The sequence below is a fragment of the Labeo rohita genome, chromosome 7, assembly GCF_022985175.1.
Source record: "Labeo rohita strain BAU-BD-2019 chromosome 7, IGBB_LRoh.1.0, whole genome shotgun sequence".
Classification (NCBI taxonomy): Eukaryota; Metazoa; Chordata; class Actinopteri; order Cypriniformes; family Cyprinidae; genus Labeo; species Labeo rohita.
In genome coordinates this window covers 42,160,131-42,187,891 of record NC_066875.1, presented here as the reverse complement: position 1 = coordinate 42,187,891, position 27,761 = coordinate 42,160,131, and the positions used below count along the sequence as shown (strand labels likewise).

The window sequence follows — 27,761 nt, the reverse complement described above, 5'->3', positions numbered from 1 at the left end:
GAACATATTTGCAAAAATAATTTGTTTTTAAGTCCATTTTAGTTTTGGTAATTTTAGTACTTAAATTTATTGCAGTTAGCTGCTAACAAAACATTTCTAATTCATTCATAAAATACCTTTTTAAGTTGAAGTTTTCATCTAATAATTTTATTTCAGCTTTAATAATTGTATTATTTTTATTAGAAATCTTTTTATTTATTATTATCATTATTAATTAAAGCCAGTACAATAAATACTACAATGATGTTTAAATAGACAACAACCGTATTAATAGTTTGATTTTTTTTTTTTTTTTAATAATCTGTTATTTTGTTGAATGGTTATTAATCTGTTATACGAGAATTCGTTTTCACAAAGTAGAAAAACAAGCTTAATCACCATCAACATCTCCTCACGTACCTGCGCTGGTTCATTTCTTCTTCTCCTCCCTGGTTCTTCCCAGGACCCCAGCTGTGTCTGCGGAAGGGCGAGAGCGAGCGTACTGTGGACCGGAAGAGAGAGGCGGGCAGCGGCACCTCCGTTAACCTGTCTTTGGCCTCCTCCTCCGCCTCCCCTCCGTGCCGCACCTCCTCTGAGCTCTCGGCTGAGGAGCTGGGATGGCCGACGCTGGCTGTGTCGTCTGTGGAGGAACAGGAGACGGACACCTCGCTCGTGCTGTCGCCTCCCCCTACTGCCTCCTGCCCCTGAGGAATAAACACAAATCAGACACAAATTAACAAACAGTCTTCTGTTCAGACAGATGAAAAATGACTGTAGCAAAGTACTACAGTACTATAAAACCTGGCCGTCTCGTCAGTGATAAATGGAAAGTGTGCACAAGAAAAAAAATGCTTCAACTTAAAAAGTATTTGTGCTGCCAAAAATGCTATTAGGACTATTTTACTAAGTAAATCATTTTTTTAATGCATCACACCGTGACAGGAAAAAATATTTTAAAATATTTCATGTTTTTGTACATACAGTGTTTGCAAAATAGTAATGTGTTGATTCTATGGCAAGTTGTTTTTAGTCATTTTATTTTGTGCTTTTGTCATTTTTATTAGTTCAGGGTTTTTATACATTTCTATTTAGCCATTTGCTTTTTTATTTCAGTTCATATAAGCTGCCAAGGCAAAATTTGTAATTTTTGTTTAGCTATTTGTTTTTTACTAATATTTATACTTTTTTTTGTTAAATTAAATAGATATTATTTTTTTAATAGTTTTAGTGAAATATATTATATATACTGATCATTTTTTTTATATATATATTGATCTGATAAATTTTAGTAAATTTCTAATATTCTAATATTGGTAATTTAATAAAAATAACAAGCATTTTAATATATTTCTATTTAGTTATTTCAATTTCAATTTTAGTAATTTTTTTTGTAAACTTATTTTATTACAGTTAGTTGCCAAGGCAACATTTCTAATATTCCTTAAAGTTCGTTTTAAGTTTTACACCTAGGATTTTGTTTTTGTTAAATTAAAATAAAAATGTATTCTTTAATTTTTTTTTTTTAATATATATATACATTTTTTAAGAATAACAACATTGATCCTGACCTCATGGTTTTGTGAAAATAAAAACTTAAAAAAAACTATTTCTAAAAATATTTCTATTTAGCTTTAATTTAAATACTAAAATAGAATTAAAAATAAATTAAAGTACTGTTATTTAGTTTTTAAATTGTATTACTATAATAGTATTTTTTATTTTAAATATATATAATATAAAAATATTTTATATTTTAAATAATTTTAAATAATTATATTTGAATAATAGTAATTTATTATTATTATTATTAATAAGAATAATAATCAATCATAATTCAATAATAGTAGTTTTTAATAAAAAGCTATTTGCTATTTTTTAGTTTTGTAATAAATAAAATGCACACATATATACATTTCACAAAAACAATTTTTATAGTTTTAGTTAGCAATGTCAAATGTCATGGCAAGAAACAGATTTGTGAGGAAAAAAAAACATTTTTTTCCCATTTTCTTTTTTTTTTTCAAATATATTTCTATTTAGCTTTAATTTATTTTTATTCCGTTTTAGTTGTAATTATTTTAGTAAGTCAACTTTATTTTATTTCAGTTGCAAAGGCAACATTACTAACTTTCATTAAACAACTTTTTAAGTTGAATTTTTTCAATCTAATAATTATATTTTATTTCAGACTTATTTCATTTTAAGGCAATTATTTTTTATTAATTTTAATTAATAAGAAAACTAACACTGACCTCATGGCCTGACCTATTTCTCATTAACTATACTTTTAATTAGATATGAAATACTGAAAACAAAGACTAAAGACTAAAGTTTGAGAAAAAAGGGTTCATCATTTAAACATTTAACAGAGAGCAATAATATTACCATATTATTTGCATTTTTTAAATATTTTTAGAGCTTTACTCTTCCTCAAATTTAATCTGTAATACTCACTCAAACACTCCACTGTAAATGAATGTAAACTAAGAGTCTGTTTACCTCAGACTTGTGCATCTCTAAGACAGCCGTCTGTCACTTTAAAGTGAAAAAATATGTCACTGAATCATCAGCAGGGTGAAATGAGTCTACCAGCCCGGCCAAGACGTCTACACACCAACACACACTCACAGACTCCTTATTTTCATCCATCCAGGCATCTTGTGACACACACAAACCGTAACCTATGATCTCACACACCTAAACTTAAAGCAGTCGTGAGCTCCCTCGGCGTGAGGATTTGATGAGTCTATTGTGCCGAGCGCCGGTGGCGTGAGAGACAAGGTGAAGAGGATTTGAGCTTCTGACACACATTGAGTTTTTTGTCTGTGCTTTGGGGGGGATGAAAGCCCTGTGCGAGGAAGCAGAGGGGGTGGTTTATAAGCGTGTGTGCGAGCGTGCAAGAGGTTTAAAAGGGTTCTAGGGAACTTATAACCACGTGACCTCATGGAAAAAAAAAAAAAAAAAAAAAAAAAAAAAAAAAAAAACTTTGGTGGATTTTAACATTTAGGTGTCCTAAATAGCACCTAAAAAAACCCCAGAACTGTGGTCAAATGAACACAAAAAAAAGGCCATCATTTATATGCATCAGAATTCTGAACAACTTCTTTGCATCATGTGGTTGTTAGTGTTTTTTGCAAAAACAGGGGTTTTAAAACTGAGCTCCACATTCGGATCCTAGATAGTCCGCAGAAATGTTTAGAAAAATATCAAATCAAATACTAGTCCAAAAACTTCATATTAAATTACAATTATTTTATTTTCTGTTGGACCACTAAAATAAAATAAAATTAAATTAAATTAAATTAAATTAAAAAATAAATAAATTAAATTAAATTTCAAAAAAAAAAAAAAAAATACTAGTCCAAAAACATAATATTAAATTACAATTATTTTATTTTCTACTGGACCATTAAAATAAAATAAAATAAAATACTAGTCCAAAAACATGAGATTAAATCACAATTATTTTATTTTCTGCTGGACCATTAAAATAAAATAAAATAAAATAAAATAAAATAAAACAAAATGAAATAAAATTAAATAAAATACTAGTCCAAAAACATGATATTAAATTACAATTATTTTATTTTCTGCTGGACCATTAAAATAAAATAAAATAAAATAAAATAAAATACTAGTCCAAAAACATGAGATTAAATCACAATTATTTTATGTTCTGCTGGACCAGTACATTTAAAATAAATTAAAATTAAATTAAATTAAATTAAATTAAATTAAATTAAATAATAAAATACTAGCCCAAAAACATGATATTAAATTACAATTATTTTATTTTACTAGCTGGAAAAACAATAAAAATAAAATAAAATAAAATAAAATAAAATAAAATAAAATAAAATAAAATAAAATAAAATAAAATAAAAAATAAAATTAAATTAAATTAAATTAAATTAAATTAAATTAAATTAAAATACTAGTCCAAAAACATGATATTAAATTACATGACCAGTAAATTTAAAATAAAATTAAATTAAATTAAATTAAATAATAAAATACTAGTCCAAAAACATGATATTAAATTACAATTATTTTATTTTCGGCTGGACCAATAAAAATAAAATAAAATAAAATAAAATAAAATAAAATAAAATAAAATAAAATAAAATAAAATAAAATAAAATAAAATAAAATAAAATAAAATAAAACACTAGTCCAAAAACATGATATTAAATTACAATTATTTTATTTAAAATAATATAAAAATAAAAATAAAATATAATAAAATAAAATAAAATAAAATACTAGTACAAAAACATGATATTAAATTATAAACAAATAAATAAATAAATAAATAAATAAATAAATAAATAAATAAATAAAGACTAGTCCAAAAACATGATATTAAATCAAAATTATTTTATTTTCTGCTGTATAAAATAAAATAAAATAAAATAAAAATATTGACAGCTTTTGTACTCTAATGCTATGTATAAACAGACATTTTTTACATTAAAAATAAAATACTAGATATACTAAAAAATGTTTTAAAAACTTATTTGCAAAACTTTTTTTATATATAATTTTATAGTATACATAAGACATTAAACTACATTAAAATTGGAAATTCCTTTTATATTTTATAAAGGAGTATCTAGGGGCCCACGGCATGAAAAAAGCTAGGGGTTTTTCAAAGCTCTCAAACCTCAGTATTAAACTTTCATCCTACGCATTTGCGCAGACATGGATGAAACCTCAAATTGTGCAGCTAGTTGTGCTCTATCATTTTTCAGAGAGAGCAGACTAATAATTTTGCCAGCCGGAAAAATAAAATAAAATAAAATAAAATAAAATAAAAAAAAAAAAAATAAAATAAAATAAAATAAAATACTGAGGGAGAAACTCAATCCATATATCGGGACAACCAAAGACTTCAGCAGTAAGCAACCACATAAAAATGTCCAATGTGGCACACAACTCACATTTTTATCAAAAAAGATGAAACTCTTTCTCTCACCTTTCTGAAGATGTTGTCCTCTCCAGTGTCAGGACTGAGAAATCCATCTGTATCACTTCCCGAGTCTCGAAAAGCGACCGCTTCTGAGTTGCAAGTGTGAAACTCTGGATACTGTGAACTCTCTGCAACAAACACACACACAGTTTTGCACAATGACTAACAAATTTACAGCTACTATAAAAAGCAGTGTGTCAAAAATAGCCTTTTTATCCGGTTAAAGTCTATCATAAAACTCCAAAGAAGTTCTCTCACTTAAACCCAATGTCCTCTTAAACACACCATGCGATTTCCTCCTCAGAACAGATCTTTGCACGACAGCACATGTATTCACGACAGCAAAGTCTGACTATCTCGACAGGAGAGGTGTCTGAATCATCTGCCAACACCATATCGTCGCGTGGGTAACAAAACCAGATCACGTGGGAGACGAAACCATCATGATAAACCTCAACAAATTCCATCACCTAGAAAAATACCGCCTGTTTCCCGCCCCCTCGCTTTCACTTTCTTCTTGTCTTTTAAAGTGCAGCACATTCTCTGTGCAAGCTTAGTGCAAGTGAAGAGAGTGACTGTGAAGGCTGGGATCGGCACTGGGAGATCTGTCACGAGAGTGTGAGCTTTGTCAGCTGTCACACAACACACAGGTGGCTCCATGGTTTGGGATGTGAAAACGAGTCTCGCTGGGACGGCTACAGCTGCCCTTTCTCTATGCGGGCGTGTGTGTGTGCGCGCTCTCAATGAACGAATGCTGTAGTAAAAGCAAACGTCATTACCTCAGCTGCAGATAAACAACTGACAATGTAAACATAGCTTATAATAGGCCTCCGACAGGAAGTTCAGCGTGTCGTATCTATATATAATCCCAGTTACATCAGAGTCTTTTTTTTGATATGATTCATCATAATTAAAAAAAGTACATGAAAACTGAATGTAAACACTTAACATACATGCATACATATAATAATGCAAATAATAATAAATGCAAATAAAATTTAAAAAAATGAAATAAAATAAAATATAAAATAAATGGAAAAATACATATACAAGTTAAATAAAATAAAATACTTTTTGCATGTTAATGGAATTAGAAAATAAAAAAAATAAATATAAAATAAGCAAAAATATATTTTTTTAAAAAGGTATACATTTTTAGCATGTTAATGAACATAAAAATTAAAGTTAAAAAAAAAATAAATTAAATTAAAATTAAATTATATTATTTTAAAATATGTTTTAGCTTGGTTTTAAAAACACTGTACTGCGATGACACTTTCTTGTTTGCATGCAACCAGAACATGATTTCCAAAATACAATTTCTCCTGTTTTAGTACCTGAAATCTGTAAACAACGTGGCTCTGTGGTGCTTTTTAAACATTATATAAAATAAACAGAAAAAAATACATATATAAAATGTTTTGGAAAAAAGTAAATAAATAAATAAACCTTAAACAAAAATAATAAATAATAATAAATGCATATAATAATGCAAATAATAATAAATGCAAATAAAAAAAATGAAATAAAATATAAAATAAATGGAAAAATACATATATGAGTTAAATAAAATAAAATACTTTTTGCATGTTACTGAAAACAACAAGGAAAAAATAAACATACTGAAAATAAAATATAAATGAAAAATAATTACAAAAGAAAAATTTTTAATTTTTTAATATTATTATTTATTATTTTTATTATTATTCTATTTTTTGGCTTGGTTTTAAATACATTGTACTGTCACTGTGACAAATCTGTAAAATTAAAAAAAGTAAACAAAAATAATAAATAAAATAAAATATTTTTGCTATTAAAAAAGAATAAAAAGTAAAAAGTAAACAAAAATAATAAATAAAATTTAAATAAAATAAAATTACATATATATGTAAATTACATATATACATACTTCTTTCAGTTAAAAAGTAAATAAAAGAAAAGAAATAAAAAAAAAATTGGGCAATTAAAAAAGAAAAGAAAACATAAATAAACAAATTAGACAATATGTGTAGCATGTTAAGCAAAAGCAATTTTTTAATAATTACATAAAAAATCATTTAAATGAAATGTACAAATAAAAATGTTATTTTATTTTTTACAATGGTTTTAAAAAGACTAATGCGACATAACTGAAACCGTGCGAGTTAAATGCAACATTGTTAAATTCTGCAAAAATGTTTCCCACTTGTGCAAGTGTTTGTCTCAACCCTCTTCCTGCATTTATAAAAACATAGCAGTGATCAGTGATAAGTTATAACTGATAACTAAGTTGTGAGTTCAAGACAATCAGGTCAGGGTAGTCTGACAGGACTGTATGGTTTAAACACACTTTTCATTAAGCAGTAATCTCTCTTTTAAGCACTGCATCATGTTTGTGGTTTGAATGCATTTTGTTTTTCAGACATATCAGCTGCTGTATTAAAAGTGAACAATCTTCAAAATAGTTTCAAGTAAAGAAAAACAACACCATCATACAAGCATGTGCCATTACCATCATCTGTTCTGCACAATTCCTCATACTTCATTAGGAACATCACAATGAAAAACAAGATTTCCTTCCTCTTCTGAAATTAAAAAACTGTCTAAACACACTCCAATGTTTACAACGCAAAGTCCCGCCTCTCTAGGAAGCCAGCCAATCATAATAGAAGTCATTCACATACTGTATAGAAGTCTTAAAGGTACAAAATTAAAACAGCCTGTTTAACTCTAAGGTGTCAGAGAGAGGATAGAAATATGTTCACACAAGAAACTGTGGCTAACATTAGTTTAACTGCTTACTGCTTACACAGACAGAAGCACACATGCCACACAAAACAGCACTTTATCACATGAAGAACATGAGTGACGTGACTCACAAATGAATCAAATGACGTTAACAGGTTGGCAAGCTTACAACATACGTAAAAAAATAAATAAATAAATAATAATAATAATAATAATAATAATAATAATACATAAAACGGTGTAATATAATTTAAAAAAAGGACTGTTTAAGACAATTGCTTGCCATCAAAACGTTGGTAACACTTTACAATAAGGCCCCACATTAGTTAATGTTATTTAATGCATAAACTAAATTAACGAAATCAACATGCAATTTAATTAATTACTTGTTCAAATTTATTTATTTATTTTCTAGCAAATATAAAAAAACTCCATGAAAACAATGGTGGTCAGTAGAAAAAAAATTCTTATGGTTGAGCTCTTTAAAATATTAATTATGAAAAATATAAACAGTTCTTCAACCAAGTATGGATTATTTTAAAGAAATGAATTACTTTATTCTAGCATTTAATTAATTCATTTATTAATTAACTGTTAGAATAAAATGTATGTATTTATTTATTTATTTTACTCATTTATTTATTTATTTTCGAGCAAATATAAAAACTGCATAAAAAAAACAATGGTGGTCAGTACAATAAATCCTTGTGGTTTAGCGCTTTAAAATATTAATTATGAAAAATATAAACAGTTATTCAACCAAGTATGGATTATTTTAAAGAAATTAATTACTTTATTCTAGCATTTAATTCATTCATTTATTAATTAACTGTTAGAATAAAATGTATGTATTTATTTATTTATTTTATTCATTTATTTATTTATTTTCTAGCAAATATAAAAACTGCATAAAAAAAAAACAATGGTGGTCAGTTGAAAAAATCCTTGTGGTTTAGCTCTTTAAAATATTAATTATGAAAAATATAAACAGTTCTTCAACCTAGTATGGATTATTTTAAAGAAATGAATTACTTTATTCTAGCATTTAATTCATTTATTTATTAATTAACTGTTAGAATAAAATGTATGTATTTATTTATTTATTTTATTCATTTATTTATTTATTTTCTAGCAAATATAAAAACTGCATAAAAAAAACAATGGTGGTCAGTACAAAAAATCCTTGTGGTTTAGCGCTTTAAAATATTAATTATGAAAAATATAAACATTTCTTCAAAAAGTATGGATTATTTTAAAGAAATGAATTACTTTATTCTAGCATTTAATTCATTCATTAATTAATTAACTGTTAGAATAAAATGTATGTATTTATTTATTTATTTTATTCATTCATTTATTTATTTATTTATTTATGTATTTTGTAGCAAATATAAAAACTGCATAAAAAAAACAATGGTGGTCAGTAGAAAAAATCCTTTTGGTTTAGCTCTTTAAAATATGAATTATGAAAAATATAAACAGTTCTTCAACCAAGTATGGATTATTTTTTAAGAAATTAATTATTTTATATATTATTTCGTTTATGTCAGTTTAGATACACGAAATAATATTAGCAGACACAAAAAAATGAAATAAAATGCAATTTTTGCAATTTAATTAAAACAGTAAATAATAATAATAATAATAATAATAATAATAATAATAATAATAATAATAAATTAAATAGAACAATATATTTAGCATGTTATTGAAAGTAAATTTCAGTTTAATTAATAATTTAAATAAACTGTAAAATAAAATGTAATTGTACTGTACTGTGACTAAATTTAAACCATGCAACCAAAATGTTTGATTCATATATTCATAAATGCTTTAAAAGTAATTTTCATTGTTAGTTTAACTAATCCAATTAACTAATGTCAACAAATTATTATTGTAAAGTGTTATCCATGTAGTGCTGAATAAAACATACACTTCCATCCAAAAACTTACAATAATTAAGATTTTATAACGTTTTAAGTTTCACGCTCATCAAGGCTGCATTTACCTGATTTAAAATACAGTAAAAACAGTAATATTGTGAAATAATATTACAATTTAAAATAACTGTTGTCTATTTGAATATATTTTAATGTGAAATTTATTTCTGTGATGCAAAGCTGAATTTTCAGCATCATTACTCCAGTCTTCGGTGTCACATGATCCTTCAGAAATCATTCTAATATGCTGATTTGCTGCTCAAGAAACATTTTTCAGCATATTAGAATGATTTCTGAAAGATCATGTGACACTGAAGACTGTATTATTGGTTGCTGGAATTGATATGCCAAAATTAAGCCCCTACTAGGTAAATATTAGTATTGATTTACATAACCGGCAGTATGATATGAGGTCATGGAAGTGTGCTCTTACCTGTGGATAAGCTGTGTCTCTTCTGGGAAACACTGGAACACAGTGCGTCTTTGTCTCTGTGGATCTGGGGATAGAAAGAGGAACATATGTGGTCTTATGCATGTGACTGTCTAACTGGAAAATGTTGTCAGGCATATTCAAAGCAAATATATACATCAGACTGCATACAAATTTGATTAGTCTTTTTCTCATATGTGAAAAGGTCAGTGTAACTGAGGGTTTCTAGTAAATGCATGAGCAAAAGGGAAACAGAAGCAGCAGCTTTGCTAACATATTCTCAGAGACTGCAGCATGTATATATATATATATAGGGTTAGACCTCAGTCTGTGGTTTGTGGACCCCATAACAGCTGCATCTCACTCATCATAGACCACACACCACCTCACACCGGCCCTGAGGGACGACAGCGGCTTCAGCAATCAGGATCTAATGCTGAGATGTTCCCCCACAAGCCAGACATCCAAACAAACTACTTCTGACTGGATTCAATCCAATCCATAGGAGAAACAATGGCTGCAATGATAAAACCCAGCTTATAAAACAGATCCAGCTCAAATAAGATAAGCTACGACTGAGTCTGTTGTAAAATAATGCAATAAGGTAAGTGAATTCACTCCCTTATTTTAAGTTAACTTATTTAAAAAAAAAAAGAAAAACATTCATTCATTCATTCAAAAAACTGAATGTTTTAAAAACTGTAAACCAATCAGTAAATGTTTTAAATTGTATGCCATAATTTTTCAGAAAAATATGTTATTATATGGCATTACAGCAAAGAGAAAAATTTGGAAAAAATAAAGAAAGCGCATTTTTTAATGAAAAGCAAATATAAAAAAAAATGCACAATAGTGGAAAGTAGAAAAAAAAAAACATACGTAAAATAATAACTCCTTAAAATAATAATTATGAAAACAATATTACTTCAAGTATGGTTCATTTTTTAAGAAATTAATTATTTTATTCTTGCAGTTAATTCATTATTTATTTGTTTGTTTGTTTGTTTGTTTTCTTTCTAGCAAAAACAACAAAAACAATGGTGGTCAGTAGAAAAAAATCCTAATTTTTGAGCTCTAAAATAAAAATTATGAAAAATAACAAACAGTTCTTCAACAAAGTATGCTTAAGATTTTAAGAAATCAATTATTATATTTTAACAATTAATTCATTAATTAATTGTTAAAATAATATTTAGTTATTTATTTGCAGATATAAAAATCCATAAAACTTTAAAATATTAATTATAAAAAATAATAAACAGTTTGTCAACCAAGTATGGTTCATTTTATTAAAGAAAATAATTATTTTATTCTTGCAATAAATTAATTCATTCATTCATTAAATTGTTTAAATACATTTATCTATGCATTTATCTATTTATTTATTTATAGTAAATATAAAAATGCATAAAAACAATGGAGGTCAGTATAAAAAAAATTCTTGTTATTCTAGTTCTTTAATTAATTTGTTTATTAATTAGCAGATTTTTTTTTTGTTTTCAGCAAATATTAAAAGATGCAAAAAAAAAAACTGTTGAGCTCTTTAAAATATTAATTAAGGAAAATAATGAACAGTTCAATTAATTAATTTATTGAACTGTTAGAATTAATTAATTTATTAATGTATTAATTAATTAATTAATTTATTCATTCATTTCTTCATTTATTTATTTTCTAGCAAGAAAATGCATAAAAAAAATAATGGCAGTCAGTAGAACAAAATGGTTTTTAAAATATTAGTTAATAATTAATCATTAATAATAAATAGTTTTTCAACCAAGTATAGTTCATATTATTAACGAAATTTTACTATTTTACTACAATTTTTTTAATCAAATAAATGCAGGCTTAATGAGCATAAGCTTTTAAAAAAATATCTGAAAAATCTTTCAATTCTCAAAATGTTTTGAGCAAACCAGCATACAAAACAGCCCTAACACAGGCCACATATGGCTTAGTACTAAAAAGAGTTAAAGTCTCTGCAATCTTGTGCATCTTCCATACCGTACTTCCTTTTTCAAAGTCCAGTTTCAGTCTGTATTATACTAAAGAGGCCCAATAATGTCAAGCCTGCTTGCCTACTATATGTCAGCTTTTGATCTGAGGCACTGAAAGGGTGAATACATACAGTCTATTGGAAATGTTTACACAGATCTCATGTTACGGCCAGCACTGCTACTGAACAGCAACCTGTACAAAGCTCCCACAATAGAAAGCCTGTATTAAAGCGACCTGCACCGCTGATGGTTATTCACTCGGCTGGAAAGCACACTGAAAAGCTCTTTCGCCTTTGTTATAACCCAGCTACAGGGTCACACAGGTGATGCAAGATCGGACGGGGGAGAGAGACGGTCAACAAAAGATCCCCAGAGGGAGGGAATACAGGAGAAAAACGTGAGGAATGAGAGAAATGGCTTCTGATTTGACCCAAGAGCAGTTCACGTTTCCATCCCGGCCAGGGACTCATTAGGGTTCACACCCTCAAAAACCAAGTGGCCGTGTACGGTTTTAAAGCAATTAACAATGCACAACGCTCCATTGATGAGGACGTCCATATATACACTGTGTGGCTCTGGGAAGGCCGTGCACGTGGAGAACACTGTCGTCTGTTGTCCCGAACACAAGCCCTGCCTGCAGACAGGCTGGAGAACACAAAAACACACTCTCTGGGTTATTCGTACAGCAGTTCCCATCATAGTGTGTGATCATATCACACATCCAATGGAGATTAAAGAGATTATAAATGAAAAGAGCTGTATTGTTCAGGCATAAGCGGTAGAACTATAAATGAGGCGTACAGCTGTCAGATTGTGACCGAATCACTGGAGGGTTTGTTTGTACACTGTACAAAATGGTTTTTTGTCTTTAGGATTTGTTCACACTAAAATCACATCCATCTGCTCAGTCAAAAACAATACATATAGAGATCAAATATGCGAGATGATTTGAGAAAAAATATTAGTAGTAAATTATGCATAATACAATTACATGCATTTATAGTTGGTAAGATTTTTGAAAGAAGTCTCTTATGCTTAGAAAGGGACCATTTTTTAAATAAAAAATACAGTAAATACTGTAATATTATTGCAATTTAAAATAACAGTTTTCTATTTGAATATAGTTTAAAATCTAATTTATTTCTGTGATGCAAAGCTGAATTTTCAGCATCATCACTCCAGTCACATGATTCTTCAGAAATCATATCTTTTTTAACCATGATACATTTTTTTTCCTCTTTAAAATATTAATTATGAAAAAAAATGTTCTTTAATTATTTAATTATTTCATTCAGTCATTAACAGTTAGAATTTATTTATTTATTTATTTATTTATTTATTTTCAGCAAATATTTTAAAAATGCATAAAATACAACGGTGATCAGTAGAAAAAAAATCCTTATTGTTGAGCTCTTTAAAATATAAATTATGAAAAATAATAAACAGTTCAGTTAATAAATTCACTGAGCTGTTAGAATTTTATTTATTTATTTATTCATTCATTCATTCATTTCTTCTTTTATTCATTCATTCATTTATTCATTTATTTATTTTCTATAAATAATAATAATAAAATATAAAATAATAAAAAAACAATGGTAATCAGTAGAAAAAATGCTCTTTAAAATGTTAATAATAATTAATAATAATTAATACTAAATAGTTTTCAACCAAGTATAGTCATATAGTCAATAATCATTTGATTCTTCAGAAATCATTCTAATATGTTGAATTGCACCTGTTTAATATTTTTTTTTTAACCATGATGCTTTTCTTTCCTATTCTTTAACGAATACAAAGTTCATTTATTTTTAGAATTTTTTTTTGTGACGATGTAAAAGCCTTGCTACTAGTATTAATTTCTAAAGCTGACCTGAAGCTTTTAGGTCTAAAAGTGTTCTGCTGCGTTTTAAAAAGTAGTTAAAAAAAACTTATTCATAATACATTAATGCTGATTCAATGTAAAAGTTCAAGTGAGCAAGCATTTGAGTTCTGCTCCAGAAATAATAACTAAATTAAAGCAGCAAGCAGCATTGAAAGGGCCCTCACACCCGGGCTCCCTAACTCCTGGTGGCTTTAGGAAAACAGCGAACGGTGGGCAATATGTATTTAAAGTGGTAAATATAGAATATAATATCAAAGTCTTTTATATGTGCCAAACTTCCTGCTACCAGGTGGTGGTGCTATGACTACAACTGGATATTGGCATGTAGATTCATATCAAAAATATGAAGTTTGGTGCAGAAAACTCAAGATCTTCACAATTTAACACTGGAAAGGACTTTAGATTAGACTGACCAAATATAATGATGATGTCATGAAATCTCTAGGAGGAGTCTGTTAGAGCGTAAAACATAGCACTTCCTGTTGCCAGCAGGTGGCGATATGGCTATAACTAAATATGGGCATGGGGATGTGTTCAGGACAGGACTCTTATCAAACATGTGAATTTTGGTGCAGATCAGACATTGTATGCCTGAATTATAAAAACTTCCTGTTTCATGGCGAAACATCAAAGTTGTTGAGCGTGCTACGGACATGCCCTTTAACGAAAACTCAAGATCTTCTCAATTTAAGATCACAAAAGGCTTTAGATTACACTCAACAAATTTGGTGTTGATCTTTTTTAAAATCTCTAGGAGGAGTTTGTTTAAATATACCACACCTGAAAATGGCAAAAACGGCACAAAACTTGCCGAGAAAATTAAAAATAACATCCTGTTGGATTTCCAACTTCGTCCCAAGGGAGTTTTTGGTAGGTATTGGTGTTACATGTGTCTACTGAATTTCGTACATGTATGTTGTATGTGAAACATAGCTCGAGGGGCACTTTGTTGAAACTTTATAGGTGGTGCTATTGACCCATTTTGCCACACCCACTTCTAAAAACCCATTTCAGATGTAAATTTTCACTATTTTGGCGTTGAGTTTTCGAGCATATTTAGGTCCTCAAAAATGCAATTCATTTTGGAAAAGAAGAATCATCTAAACAATTCCAATTCTCACACCATCGGTGCTCGGGCCCGAAATATAGCATATTGAACTTACAACACTTACAACTTACAACACACGACAGGGGCAAATATGAAATGCAATGCAATTGCATTCAGTATGTACAGTAGCAGAGACTTCAAAAACAAACTCTACTAAAAACTAAACCAGCTTGATTATAAAGTAAACATTTGCATCACTAACTACGACAGAGCTATATGTACACAGAGACTGACATTTAAATATATAAAACAAGACTGATATACCAAACGTTAAAATTAGACACTTTGACATTACGCCAATGATAACAGTAAAGAGAAAAGAACGATCAAACCGCATGACGACGGATGTGATTAACCGCTCACGTGTGACACGCTCATATCACACAGAATGCGTTTTTGTGTTGACAAAGAAGCGAAGCGGGCGGTGGAATAGGGAAAAAATGCAAGAAGATGAGAGTGAACTTCTTTTAACTTGACCGCCGCATTTTTAGAATGCTGTCTCATGCATGAGACGCTGTAAGAGACACGAGTGCAAGTCAAATGCGTCCATTACATAGAAAAAACAAAGGAAAAGCAACGCAATCGAATAAAAAACCTGTGAAGAACTACTGTTGTATGTCTGATATTTCATGTTTGCATCATGGTGACAGGCTGAAAGCTGTTGTTCATTGTTTTAACAGAACATTTGTTCAAATGTTCATTTGTTTTAATTAGAGGGTTAATAGAGAAAATGTTACTTGACTCATGTTGTAGTTGCATTTTCAAGTTGACTAGTTAAAAATCGTTTAAAAACAAATCGGCCAAACGTTCTGAGCTGATCTATGTATCTATCTATCTATCTATCTATCTATCTATCTATCTATATCTATCACAGTTCTTTCTGATCCTCGAATATGATTGGCTGAGAGGAGTGCGATATTCTACTAATATCGGAACCTTTTCACTGTTTGTATCACTCTGCTTACGACATTTTTCACAGCGAGTGCAATGGCGGATGCCAAAACCTGTTCTAATTTTATAATAATGTTTTTGTGTCATGGAATGTAGTTTTAAGAGTTTTTTAGGCAAGAATGTACACTGCCATTCAAAAATTTGGGATTAGTAAGATTTTTCTGCTCATCAAGGCTGCATTTATTTGATTAAAAAAAAAAAAAAAAACTGTAATATTGTGAAATATTATTGCCATTTAAAATAGTGTTTTTTATTGTAATATACTTTAAAATAGTATTTATTCCTGTGATGCAAAGCTAAATTTTCAGCATCATTGCTGCATTATTATCAATGTTGGAAACAGTTGTGCTGCTTAGTTTTTTTTTTTTTTTTTTTTTTTTTTTTTTGATGTGATACCGGTGATACTTTTTAAGGATTCTTTGATGAATAAACGTGAAAAATAACAGCATTTATTTAAAATAGAAATCTTTTGTAACAATATACACTACCGTTCAAAAGTATTTTTTCTTTCTTTCTTTCTTTGAAGGAAATTAATACTTTTATTCAGCAAGGATGTGTTAAACTAATAAAAAGTCATAGTAAAGACTAATATTGTTAGAAAATATTTCTATTTGGAATAAATGCTGTTCTTTTTAACTTTGTATTCATCAAATAATCCTGAAAAAAGTATCACAGGTTCCAAAAAAATATTAAGCACCACAACACTGAAAATAAATCAGCATACTAGAATGATTTCTGAAGGATCATGTGACACTGAAGACCGGAGTAATAATGCTGAAAATTCAGCTTTGCATCACAGAAATAAATTATAATTTAAAGTATATTAAAATAGAAAACTCTTGTTTGAAATTGCAATAATATTGCTTTTTTAAATGCATTTTTGTTTCAGGCCTGCAGCCTTGTGCCTATGGGGGAAAATCACAGCCGTGCTGATATACAGCCATATCGCACTGCTACTCGTGTGATATTGCTCATATCTATCAGTCTATCTATCTATCTATCTATCTATCTGAGAAAAGAATAACATCAAACAGAAAACTGCATGCTTACATATCAACCACTATATTTTGCGATGCTCTCAAGATGCTTCAAACCGCTGTCTGTAACCCAGTTCCAAACCCTGAAGTCTGCTCAGAGCCAAACATGGCCCAGTGTCCCTTTCCAGAATCTGGCACCGCTGCCGTTCTCACTGCATTTTTGCGGCGCTAGGGGAGAAACCAAAAAAGCAGTGCCAGCAGACTCTGTTGCGCGCCGAGCATTCAGAAGTGTACCCAATAAAAACACATCTGGTTTGAAAATGCACAGACTGTGCGCTGGCTCTGGGTGCACGCAGCGGGAACAAAAGTTGTAATACAAAAGCAACTGCTTCGGGATAAAATTTATGGCACGATAAGAACATGTTAATCAGTTAGTGGGACATTTTGAATCTAATTTCTGTGCCTGGCGTTGCTATGCTCCTGCAGGACCATTTGAGTTCCTAAGATTTACGTCTTAGCGCAAAGCTCAAAAATCTCCGGCTTGCGCTGATTGTAAAGATGGTGATTTTTAGTTGGAGTACAGCGCTATGAAGTCACTTGGCCGACGGCCCGTTTCCATCATTCTCTCCAGGCTGAGAGCCAAAGGAAACCGTTAGGATTTGAGCAGCGGCTCCCAGACTGTCACCAAACGGAGCCGCCCCTCGACTCACGCAGTTCTTGACCTCCACATGCATGCGCAAACACACGCACACACTCGTGCACAAACTCCATTTACAGTCAAAACATTGTATCTGAGCTTTCCCAGAGGCATTTCTCCAATCCAACAGCCATCCAGTCTTCAGGAGTCATTAAGAATGGAAGGCGCTCAAAAACATCTCGAGAAATGCCCTAAATGAAAAATGTAGTTGGATCAGTCAATGGAGCAGCGCTTACAAAATACACTACAGTTCAAAAGTCTGGGGTCAGAATGATTTTCTTTTAAATAAATTAATACTTTCATTCAACAAGGATGCAATAAGATTAAAAGTGACATAAAAGACTTTTTAATTTAATTTAATTTTAAAAAATGCTGTTTTTTGATCATATTAATAATAAATGTTTCTTGAACAGCAAATCAGGTATTGGAATGATTTCTGAAGGATCGTGACAGTGAAAACTGGAGTAACGATGCTGAAAATTCAGCTTTGCATCACAGAAATAAATTACATTTTAAAGTACATTAAAATAAAAATCAGCTATTTTACTTAGTAATAATATTTAACAATATTACTGTATACTTTATAAAATAAAAGCAGCATTGGTGAGCACAAGAGAAACAAAAACATTAAAAGCATTTTACCAACCCCACATTTTTTAATTGTCCCTAGCAAATAAGTAATATATTTAAAAAGCATTTATTTTATACCAAGTATAGTTCAAGTCTATTTCATTTATTTATTTATTTATTTATTGCATTTTTCATGATAGGACAGTTGAGATATGACAAGAAGCAATTGGAAGAGAGAGAGGGGGACGGGATCGGTAAAGGTCCTCGAACTTGGGACACCCGAGGCGCTGCCCACAAGGCTATCGGCGCCAACGGTTCAAGTCTATTAACATATTTACTGACATATCGCTTGAGACTTACTTATATAAAAATGATAAAGAAGTTGTAATTAAACTTTATTTGGAGTACTCCTTGTGCACAATGCACATTTCTTAATATTAAGCCTAAAATATGTTATAATGTCACTATTGATGAGGATTAATAAAAATAATTTTTGTAAATGCAAAAGTTGTCCTAAAACCAAAACAATACCTGTTCTTGTCTTAGGACAACTTTGATAAACTTTTTTGATCCACTTTAAATGTTGACTACTGTACTTGCAATATTTCAACTTTAGCACAATCAAATATACTTAAGTATATCTTAAGTTGGACTTAACCACTACGTTCGCACAATTAAACTACAAGTATAAAATTTTTTGTTCCAATTTAGCAGACTTTAAATACACCAGTTTAGTATATTAAAAGTACAATTGCAGGGTATTTTATTAAGTACATAAGATGTAAATGCATTTGTAGTATACTTAGCATGAAATAAATGTATTTTAAATACATTTTAGTATATTTATTTTTTACTAGGGGGAGTTGAGTAAAAAACTATAATCCAAAAAAAATAAAAATAAAAATGTGTGGAGTGGGAGTTCATTATATTAATCAAGAATTAATCTGTAAAATTAAGCAAAATGTTAAAAAACAAGAGAGATGGATTACCTGAAAAGATTCTAAATCATTTCTACAAAGCCAAGTATTGTATTTCTTTGGAATAATGTGCAATTATGAATCATTTACAGTAAAACTATGAATTCTGTTTATGTTGACTTCAGATGCACTGAATCAGCTGTACTGGATCAAATGACTCAGTGATTCTATAACCACAGGAATTCAAATTCAAAAAGAGAAAATGAGTCATGTGAGAGAACATTTGATATACACAAAAGTTTGATGGCAATAACACTGAACACATAGTTCAATCGTGTATTGAGCGCTTAAAGGAGAAGTCCACTTCCAAAACAAAGATTCACATATAATGTACTCACCCCACTGTCATCCAAGATGTTCATGTCTTTCTTGAACAGTAAAGAAATCGTACATAAATTATGCTTTTGAGGAAAACATTTCAGCATTTTTCTTCACATAATGGACTGATATGGTGCCCTGAATTCGAAGTTCCAAAATGCAGTTTAAATGCAGTTTCAAACGATCCCAATCAGGGCACCATATCAGTCCATTATATGGAGTAAAATGCTGTAAATGCTTTAATGTTCTTCACAACATGAACATCTTGGATGACAATGGGCTGAGCACATTACATGTGAATCTTTGATTTGGAAGTGGACTTCTCCTTTAAGAATTTAAGGTTTGAAATGAAGTGACATCTGCGCTAATGACTGTTAAGACCGATCAAGCCACCCGTCTTCTTCAATGCATGATCAAACTGGCAGATCAGCGCTTCAGGGTTTGTCTGTTAAACCACATTAAACAGCTGAAAACAAGCCGCACCTTGTGTACACACACACACAAACACAGACACACACGTTCTTGAGTCTGGAATGATGTGCGAATGTCAGAGGTCTCAATCCAACAAAAGAGCCATGAATCAACAAATAAGACATGACAGCATTTGGACGCTCAGAAAAGCACAGCTGACTGCTAACACCACAAACATGGGAATCACATTTTGCAGGAAAAGACGCTTTCTATGAACAGAAAACGTACACCGCAAGTTATCCACAATATTTGCATATAAGACCATAAATGAGTTCTGAAACTCTTACTGTCTAGAAGAAATAATTGAGATACTGTAAATGTCTCAAACAGTGCGATTGATGGCAAAGTCTGCAACAAAACATTATTGAGAGCTTAACATGAACTCAATTCAAATAATCACAAACTTCCTTCAACATATCTGACAAGTGATACTGTCCACATTCATTTCATAACAAATTTTAAAAACGTTTTACTAATGAAGACTAAAAAGTTCAGGCTTAAGCCAGAAATGAGAAATGAGTTTTACAGAAACGTTTTTATATAAATACATATATTTGCTATTTAATGCTATTAAAACATTATTTATTATGCTTTTAGCAAAGTACTAAAAATACTACTCAACTAACACAGATTTTGACGTTTGCTAATCATTTAGAAGTGTTACAAAAAAATAAACATTACTGTACAAACTTTGTAGCGTTGGACTTAATTTAGAGTGCAAAAGCACTGAATGTCATTTCAGATCTCCTTACCTTGATTAAAACTACATCCACAGTTCTCTCTCCTTTGGCACACAGACTATACCTCCGCTTGTATCGCTCGTACATCTTTCCAACACGCGTAAAAAGAAACTGTGACACTGAACAAAGCTTATTTCCCACATGAGGTCCTGACAGGCACAATCTCCACGGCTCAAGCGTTTGGAAAAATGAGACGCTCCTAATCTTTCACATCTGTGTGAAGGGCCGGCCCCTTTCCCTCGCTCATCCCCCACTCCCCTCTTCTCCCTCTCTCTCTCTCTTTCACACACACACACTCGCATATGCAAACAGTCTCTTTTCCTCTTTCATTGCGCCTGCAGTCCCATCCCACCCGACTGGCTCTTTCTCACACATCTGCACACGGGTCACTCCTGCTGAGAAGTAGCTTTTAATAGTCCAAAGTGTCTTATAATTGGATTAAATATTATATTAATAATCTTTACCCATGTAAATCATATTACTTGGTTCAAAATTAAGTGCACATGGATTTAAAATAATTTATTTACGATGGTATGAGCAGAAAATTTGTCATGCTGCACCTATTAATATGAAAATTTACGTTTCCGATTTTAAATTTTTTTTAATGCTTCCTGAAATTAAGTTAAAATCAATTTATAATTAACAATAACACTGACTAAAACTAAAAGTATAAAAAAAAGTTAATTTAAATAATAAATATTAACTTCAATAAATATATTTTTTTAAATTACTTGTTTTCTAATTTTCCATTTATTTTAAGTTAAAGTACTAAATTTCCTAAAACTAAAACTGAAATAAAAATGAATAAAAACTAAACAGAAATAAAACTAATAAAAATAAAAAATCTGCTCATCAAGCCTGCATTTATTTGATCCAAAGTACAGCAAAAACAAATATTTTTTACTATTTAAAATAACTGTTTTCTATTTGAATATATTTTAAAATGTAATTTATTCCTGTGATTTCAAAGCTGAATTTTTAGCATCATGATCCTTCAGAAATCATTCTAATATTCCGAACTGCTGCTCAAAAGACATTTATTATTATCATTACTATGTTAAAAACAGCCGAGTAGAATTTTTCAGGTTTCTTTGATGAACAGAAATTTAATAAGAACAGCATTTATCTGAAATAGAAGCCTTTTGTAACATTATAAATGTCTTTATCATCACTTCTGATCAATTTAAAGCATCCTTTCTAAATAAAAGTATTAATTTCTATAATTTCTTAATGATTTCTGAAGAATCATGCAACACTAAAGACTGGCGTAATGATACTTTACAATTACATTTTAAAATGTATTCAGATAGAAAGTAGTTATTTTAAAAAGTAAAAATATTTCACAATATAACTACTGTTGCTGTATTTTGAATAATTAAAAAAAAAAAAAAAACTATAAAAAAAATTTACTGTTCAAAAACTTTTGACTGGTAGAGTCAGTATATTTTATAATATACAATTAATTATTAAAATAAAAATGTATATGAAAAAAATAATGAAACACTATAATAGTACATTAAAATTACAACCAAAAAAAGCTTTTGTTTATAGCTTTTGTTTCTATGTCTTCAATATCAGTTTCCCATCATTTTAGTGTTTCGTAACATCCCTAAACTAACAAAGGCCAGTTCCTCAATGACATCATCCTCCAGGAAGTGACATCATTTGGAAGAGAAAACAACAGCAACGCTATTATCTCATAAGTATTAGAAATGGATTTGCAGAATTCTCCCTTGGGAAAAAATTCTAAAGGATTCCAGTAAGAAACTTGTTCTAATTAGAATTTCTATCATAATTCGGAACCATTACATCCTAGACAGGAATCATATAGGAATGCTTCCAAAATATGACAGAAATTCTAATTAGAATCACAATTTTCTTATTGAAATAAAAAAAATTAAGTCAACTCACACGGCAATGGCTAACTTTAGCTATCGTTTTCCCTGTTAAACGTCTTGCTATTACGTAAATAATCAAGTTATAATCAAAGCATGTTTGCTTGACCAGTGCATATTTCTGATAGCCTTTTATAGAAATATTTCCTTATTAGCATTTTTTAAAGTTTCAAAAAGTACAAAAAGTACTGCAGAACAAGAACAACCCACAGTTGCTTTTCTTTCTCTGCATCTCAGTTCTTCTTCCTTCTCGGAGTTGAATCCCTGCAGGAAAGTCAGTCCGGTGGGATCTGCTGATAACAGGCCTGATGCCTTTCTGATGGACACCACCATTGAAACGCTGCCAAAACCTTTCAGTGTTTAGCGCACCATGTATACACACAATCACAAACACACCCTCTACCCAGAGGAAACGAGGCCGAGCAACACCTACTAGTGATTTCTTCCATCTGCTGATGATCTCCAGAGGTGAAATAAGCAGAAACCATGGCTTTGTGTGTTGCCAGGATGGGGCTGGTTATAATTTGCAGGAAAAGGCCTTCAGCACTTGTGGTTCACATAAAAGGGTAACCCCAGCCCCCCATTGCCCCAAACGGTTGTAAAGAAGCCTGTGGATGAACAGCTGGCCCAAAGGTCACAACATTAAACTGTCAACGTCCAACAGGATAACGACTGATCTACCCAAACTACAGCTCAAAACGCTGTGCTATGAATAATCATTATGTAACCTGTTGCATTGTGCCCTGCTAGGTAAATTAACTGCATTTAGTCAATTGCTTTTCCAAAAACACTGTGTGTATCTCCACTCCTCTAATTTGAACTCTTACAAAACAAACAAATCCACATTGCTTCTGGACTTCACGCCTCAATGCTACCACATCTAGTGTTTCTGTGAACACAGACACAAAAGCAACTGTTTTACCTTGAACAACAGGAGCACAATCACGTTGTGTGTGCAGCACTTTAGAGTAAACCAACAAAACTGAAACTAATAATCTAAATTAATGTCATCTGGCAGAGAGCGTATGGCAGCATATACAGTGCCATTCAAAAGTCTGGGGTTTGTACTTTTTTTAAAATGTTTTTTAATGTCTTTTATGTTCACAAAGGCTGCATTTATTTGATAAAAATACAGTAATATTAGTAATATTGTGAAATATTATTACCATTTAAAATAGCAATGTTCTATTTTAATATATTTTAAAATGTAATTTATTTCTTTGATGCAAAGCTGAATTTTCAGCATCATTATTCCAGTCTTCAATGTCACATGACCTTTCAGAAATCATGCTTATTTGCTGCTTAAGAAATATTTTATATTATCAGTGTTAAAAACAGTTGTGTTGTTTAATATTTTTGTGCGAAATTTTTATACTTAATTTGTGTGCTTTTTTTAATTACACTACCAGTCAAAAGTTTTTGAACAGTAAGATTTTTAATGTTTTTTAAGAAGTCTCTTCTGCTCACCAAGCCTGAATTTATTTGATTCAAAGTACAGCATGAACAGTACAATTTTGAAATATTTTTTACTATTTAAAATAACTGTTTTCTATTTGAATATATTTAAAAATGTAATTTATTTATTTGATGCAACACTGAATTTTCAGCATCATTATTCCAGTCTTCAGTGTCACATGAACCTTCAGAAATCATGCTAATATGCTGATTTGCTGCTAAAGAAACCTTCTATATTACTATCAGTGTTAAAAAAAAAGTTGTACTGTTAAATATCTGTGTAAATACTTTGTCTTAATTTTTTTTTCCAGTTACACTACCAGTCAAAAGTTTTTGAAAAGTTAAATTTTTAATGTTTTTAAAGAAGTCTCTTCTACATTTATTTGATCCAAAGCACAGCAAAAACAGCAAAAATTCTGAAATATATTTACTATTTAAAATAACTGTTTTCTATTCAAATATATTTAACATGCAATTTATTTCTGTGATCAAATCTACATTTTCAGCATCACTACTCCAGTCTTTAGTGTCACATGATCCTTCAGAAATCATTCTAATATGCTGATTTGCTATTCAAGAAGCATTTATTATTATTATTATTATTATTATTATCAATATTTAAAACAGTTAAGTACATGTTTTAGGATTATTTGAATAAAAAGATCCAAAGATCAGCATTTATCTGAAATAAAAATCTTTTTGTAACATTATACACTATACCATTCAAAAGCCTGGAGTCAGTATAATTATTTTTTTTTTTTATCATTTTATTTATTTTTTTGAGCAGCGAATCAAACATTAGAATGATTTCTGACGGATCATGTGAATGAAGTAATGATGCTAAAATTCAGCTTTGAAATCACAGGAATAAATTACACTTTAAAATATATTCAAATAGAAAACAGTTATTTTAAATAGTAAAAACATTTCAAAATGTTACCATTTTTGCTGTACTTTGGATCAAATAAATGCAGGCTTGATGAGCAGAAGACTCTTATTTTAAAAAAAAAAAAAAAAAAGGTAGTGTATTTCAAATATAAATCTTTTGTGACAATTACAGACGTTTTTATGGTCACTGATCAGTTTTTTTTTAAAAAATGCAAAAAAAACCAAAACATTTATCTTCTTTAAACCAGCACTGGCTCCACATGTACAAAGATATTACTACTGGATATTCAGATGTTTATAATAATTCTCAGATCTGTACATAAGCAGCAGGCCTGAAGATGAAAGGGAGGACCACATCTGTTATTGCTTATACATGGGCCCAACACCGTGGGGACCCGACTGAAATGCTGCAGAGTAACAGGATGTTACGTTATGTTTATCAGGGAAATATCGCCCCCATTTGGAGCTTGATGCTCAAAATTATTAACTTCAGAGCAACTGTAAATATTAACCCATCACTGACAGTCAGGATCTCTGTAAATGGGATCATGACAACTTAAGCATTAGCCTAATTTGGTTAAAAACAGTGAAACCTTAGTCAAAATCATCCATCAACATAAAACAAAGAAAAATTACTGACAACCCTAGTATGTTTGCAACCTAACTATCATGGGATGTCATTCATGTCACAACATATACCCACAACATATTTCATAAGTGAAGTGCAGTATATTAAATACAAAGTCTAAACAGTGTATTTTTAGCACTAACCACTGCATCTTTTTTGTCTGTGATATCAGGCAACAATGTCTTCTGAAAATCCATCTGATCCTCCAAACCTGCATCTGAATCTGTGAACAAACAGCATTTGGAATAACTTAGTCAGATATTAACAAACAAATAGTTAAAAGTACAAACAGCTCAAATAAATTATTTTTACTTCACTCAAGAATGGAATATCTGAGTCATTATTTATTAAATGATAAATGAATCGAAAACACGTCCTGCACTGCAAAAGCATTAACCAAACAGGCGTATTTCTGGAAATGGGATGTTTGGCTATTTTAGTTAAGTTACGTAACTCTGCAAAGATAACAATACTCTTTAAAAACATGGGTGTACCAATGTACTTTTTCGGTCACTGTGAGAACGGAGAAATTCAGGAAATGGACGCTGACCTCGTCTTGTAACTTCACTTCCCTGGACATCCCATAATGACATCACCTGTTGCTAAGCTGCATTTTGTTATGTACATAAATCATGATGAATACACCCTGTTCGCTCAGGCGTGTGCGTGTCGGAGACGCACAGGCTACTTTCAATTATTCTGTTGGATCAGAAAGCTATAATTACTTAATTTTGGTTTATCATGGAAGGCGGGCGCTCTTGAAGAGGCTTGGAAAGCCTGTTATGCAATCACACCGTAATATTTGATCAGTGATGAAATTAAACATGAGTCTTGGCAACGTCCTTGACTCAGTCTAGCAAAATGTCATTTTTGAACCAGGAAAACTTTTGCAGTACTAATATGTCACCATATGCATATAATACAATATTCTCAGGAATTAAACTGATGGTTTTAATAATGTGCTGCATATTTTCCAAAGCGACGTATATAATGCAATTTACGTCAAGCACGCAAAACATGCGCGAAATGCACATATTTTAGGTATACGAGCCCAAGTTTATTTGTTTATCGCTTCATCACTTTCAATAAATTTGTATAGCCTTGGAATTTATAACAACCTAAAATTTAAAGGTTTTGCTGTAGATCATATATAAATAAGAGGGATCATACAAAATGCATGTTATTTTTTATTTAGTACTATACTGAATAAGATTACAAATAGTCCACAAGAGAAAATAATAGCTGAATTTATACAAATGACCTTGTTCAAAAGTTTACATACACTTGATTCTTAATACTGTGTTGTTACCTGAACGATCCACAACTGTTTTTTTGTTGTTGTTGTTTGTTTGTTTGTTTAATGGTAGTTGTTCATGAGTCTTTTGTTTGTCCTGAACAGTTAATCTGCCTGCTGTTCTACAGAAAAATCCTTCAGGTCCAGCATTTTTGTGTATTTGAATCCTTTCTAACAATAACTGTATGATTTTGAGATCCTTCTTTTCACACTGAGGACAACTGAGGGAATCATATGCAACTATTACAGAAGGTTCAAATGCTCATTGATGCTTCAGAAAGAAACACAATGCATTAAGAGACCCGGGGGTGAAAACTTTTGAAGATATTGAATTTGAAGACCAGAGTAAATTTAACTTATTTTGTCTTCTGGGACACATGTAAGTATATTCTGTAGCTTCTGAAGGGCAGTACTAAATTAGAAAAATCTGATATTTAGGCAAAATAAGAAAAATGCACAGATCTTCATTCTATTCAAAAGTTTTCACCCCCGGGCTCTTAATGCATCGTGTTTCCTTCTGAAGCATCAGTGAGTGTTTGAACCCTCTGTAAAAGCTGCATATGAGTCCCTCAGTTGTCTTCAGTGTGAAAAGATGGATCTCAAAATCATACAGTCATTGTTGGAAAGGGTTCAAATACACAAAAATGCTGAAAAAAAAAACACAGAATTTGTGTGACCTGAAGGACTTTTCTGAAGAACACCAGACAGTTTAACTGTTCAGGACAAACAAGGGACTCATGAACAACTATCACTAAACAAAAAACACAGCTGTGGATCATTCAGGTAACAACACAGTATTAAGAATCAACCGTACATAAACTCTTAAACAGGGTGATTTTTATAAATTCAACTATTATTTTCTCTT

The 27,761-nt window shown here is 30.3% G+C and overlaps 1 protein-coding gene across 6 annotated transcripts in view; it reads right to left on the bottom strand.

The window, feature by feature from the left end:
• The window catches only part of LOC127167991 (A-kinase anchor protein 13), a 97,295-nt gene that overhangs the window by 37,350 nt on the left and 32,184 nt on the right, over nt 1-27,761 (bottom strand). For all 6 annotated transcript variants that reach the window (XM_051114438.1, XM_051114436.1, XM_051114439.1 and 3 more), the window contains exons 8-11: nt 25,746-25,825; nt 10,049-10,112; nt 4,955-5,076; nt 400-683 (exon numbers count right to left, since the gene is read on the bottom strand). In XM_051114438.1, coding sequence (XP_050970395.1) covers nt 400-683; nt 4,955-5,076; nt 10,049-10,112; nt 25,746-25,825 — 550 coding nt within the window. The remainder of the gene's footprint in view (nt 1-399; nt 684-4,954; nt 5,077-10,048; nt 10,113-25,745; nt 25,826-27,761) is intronic.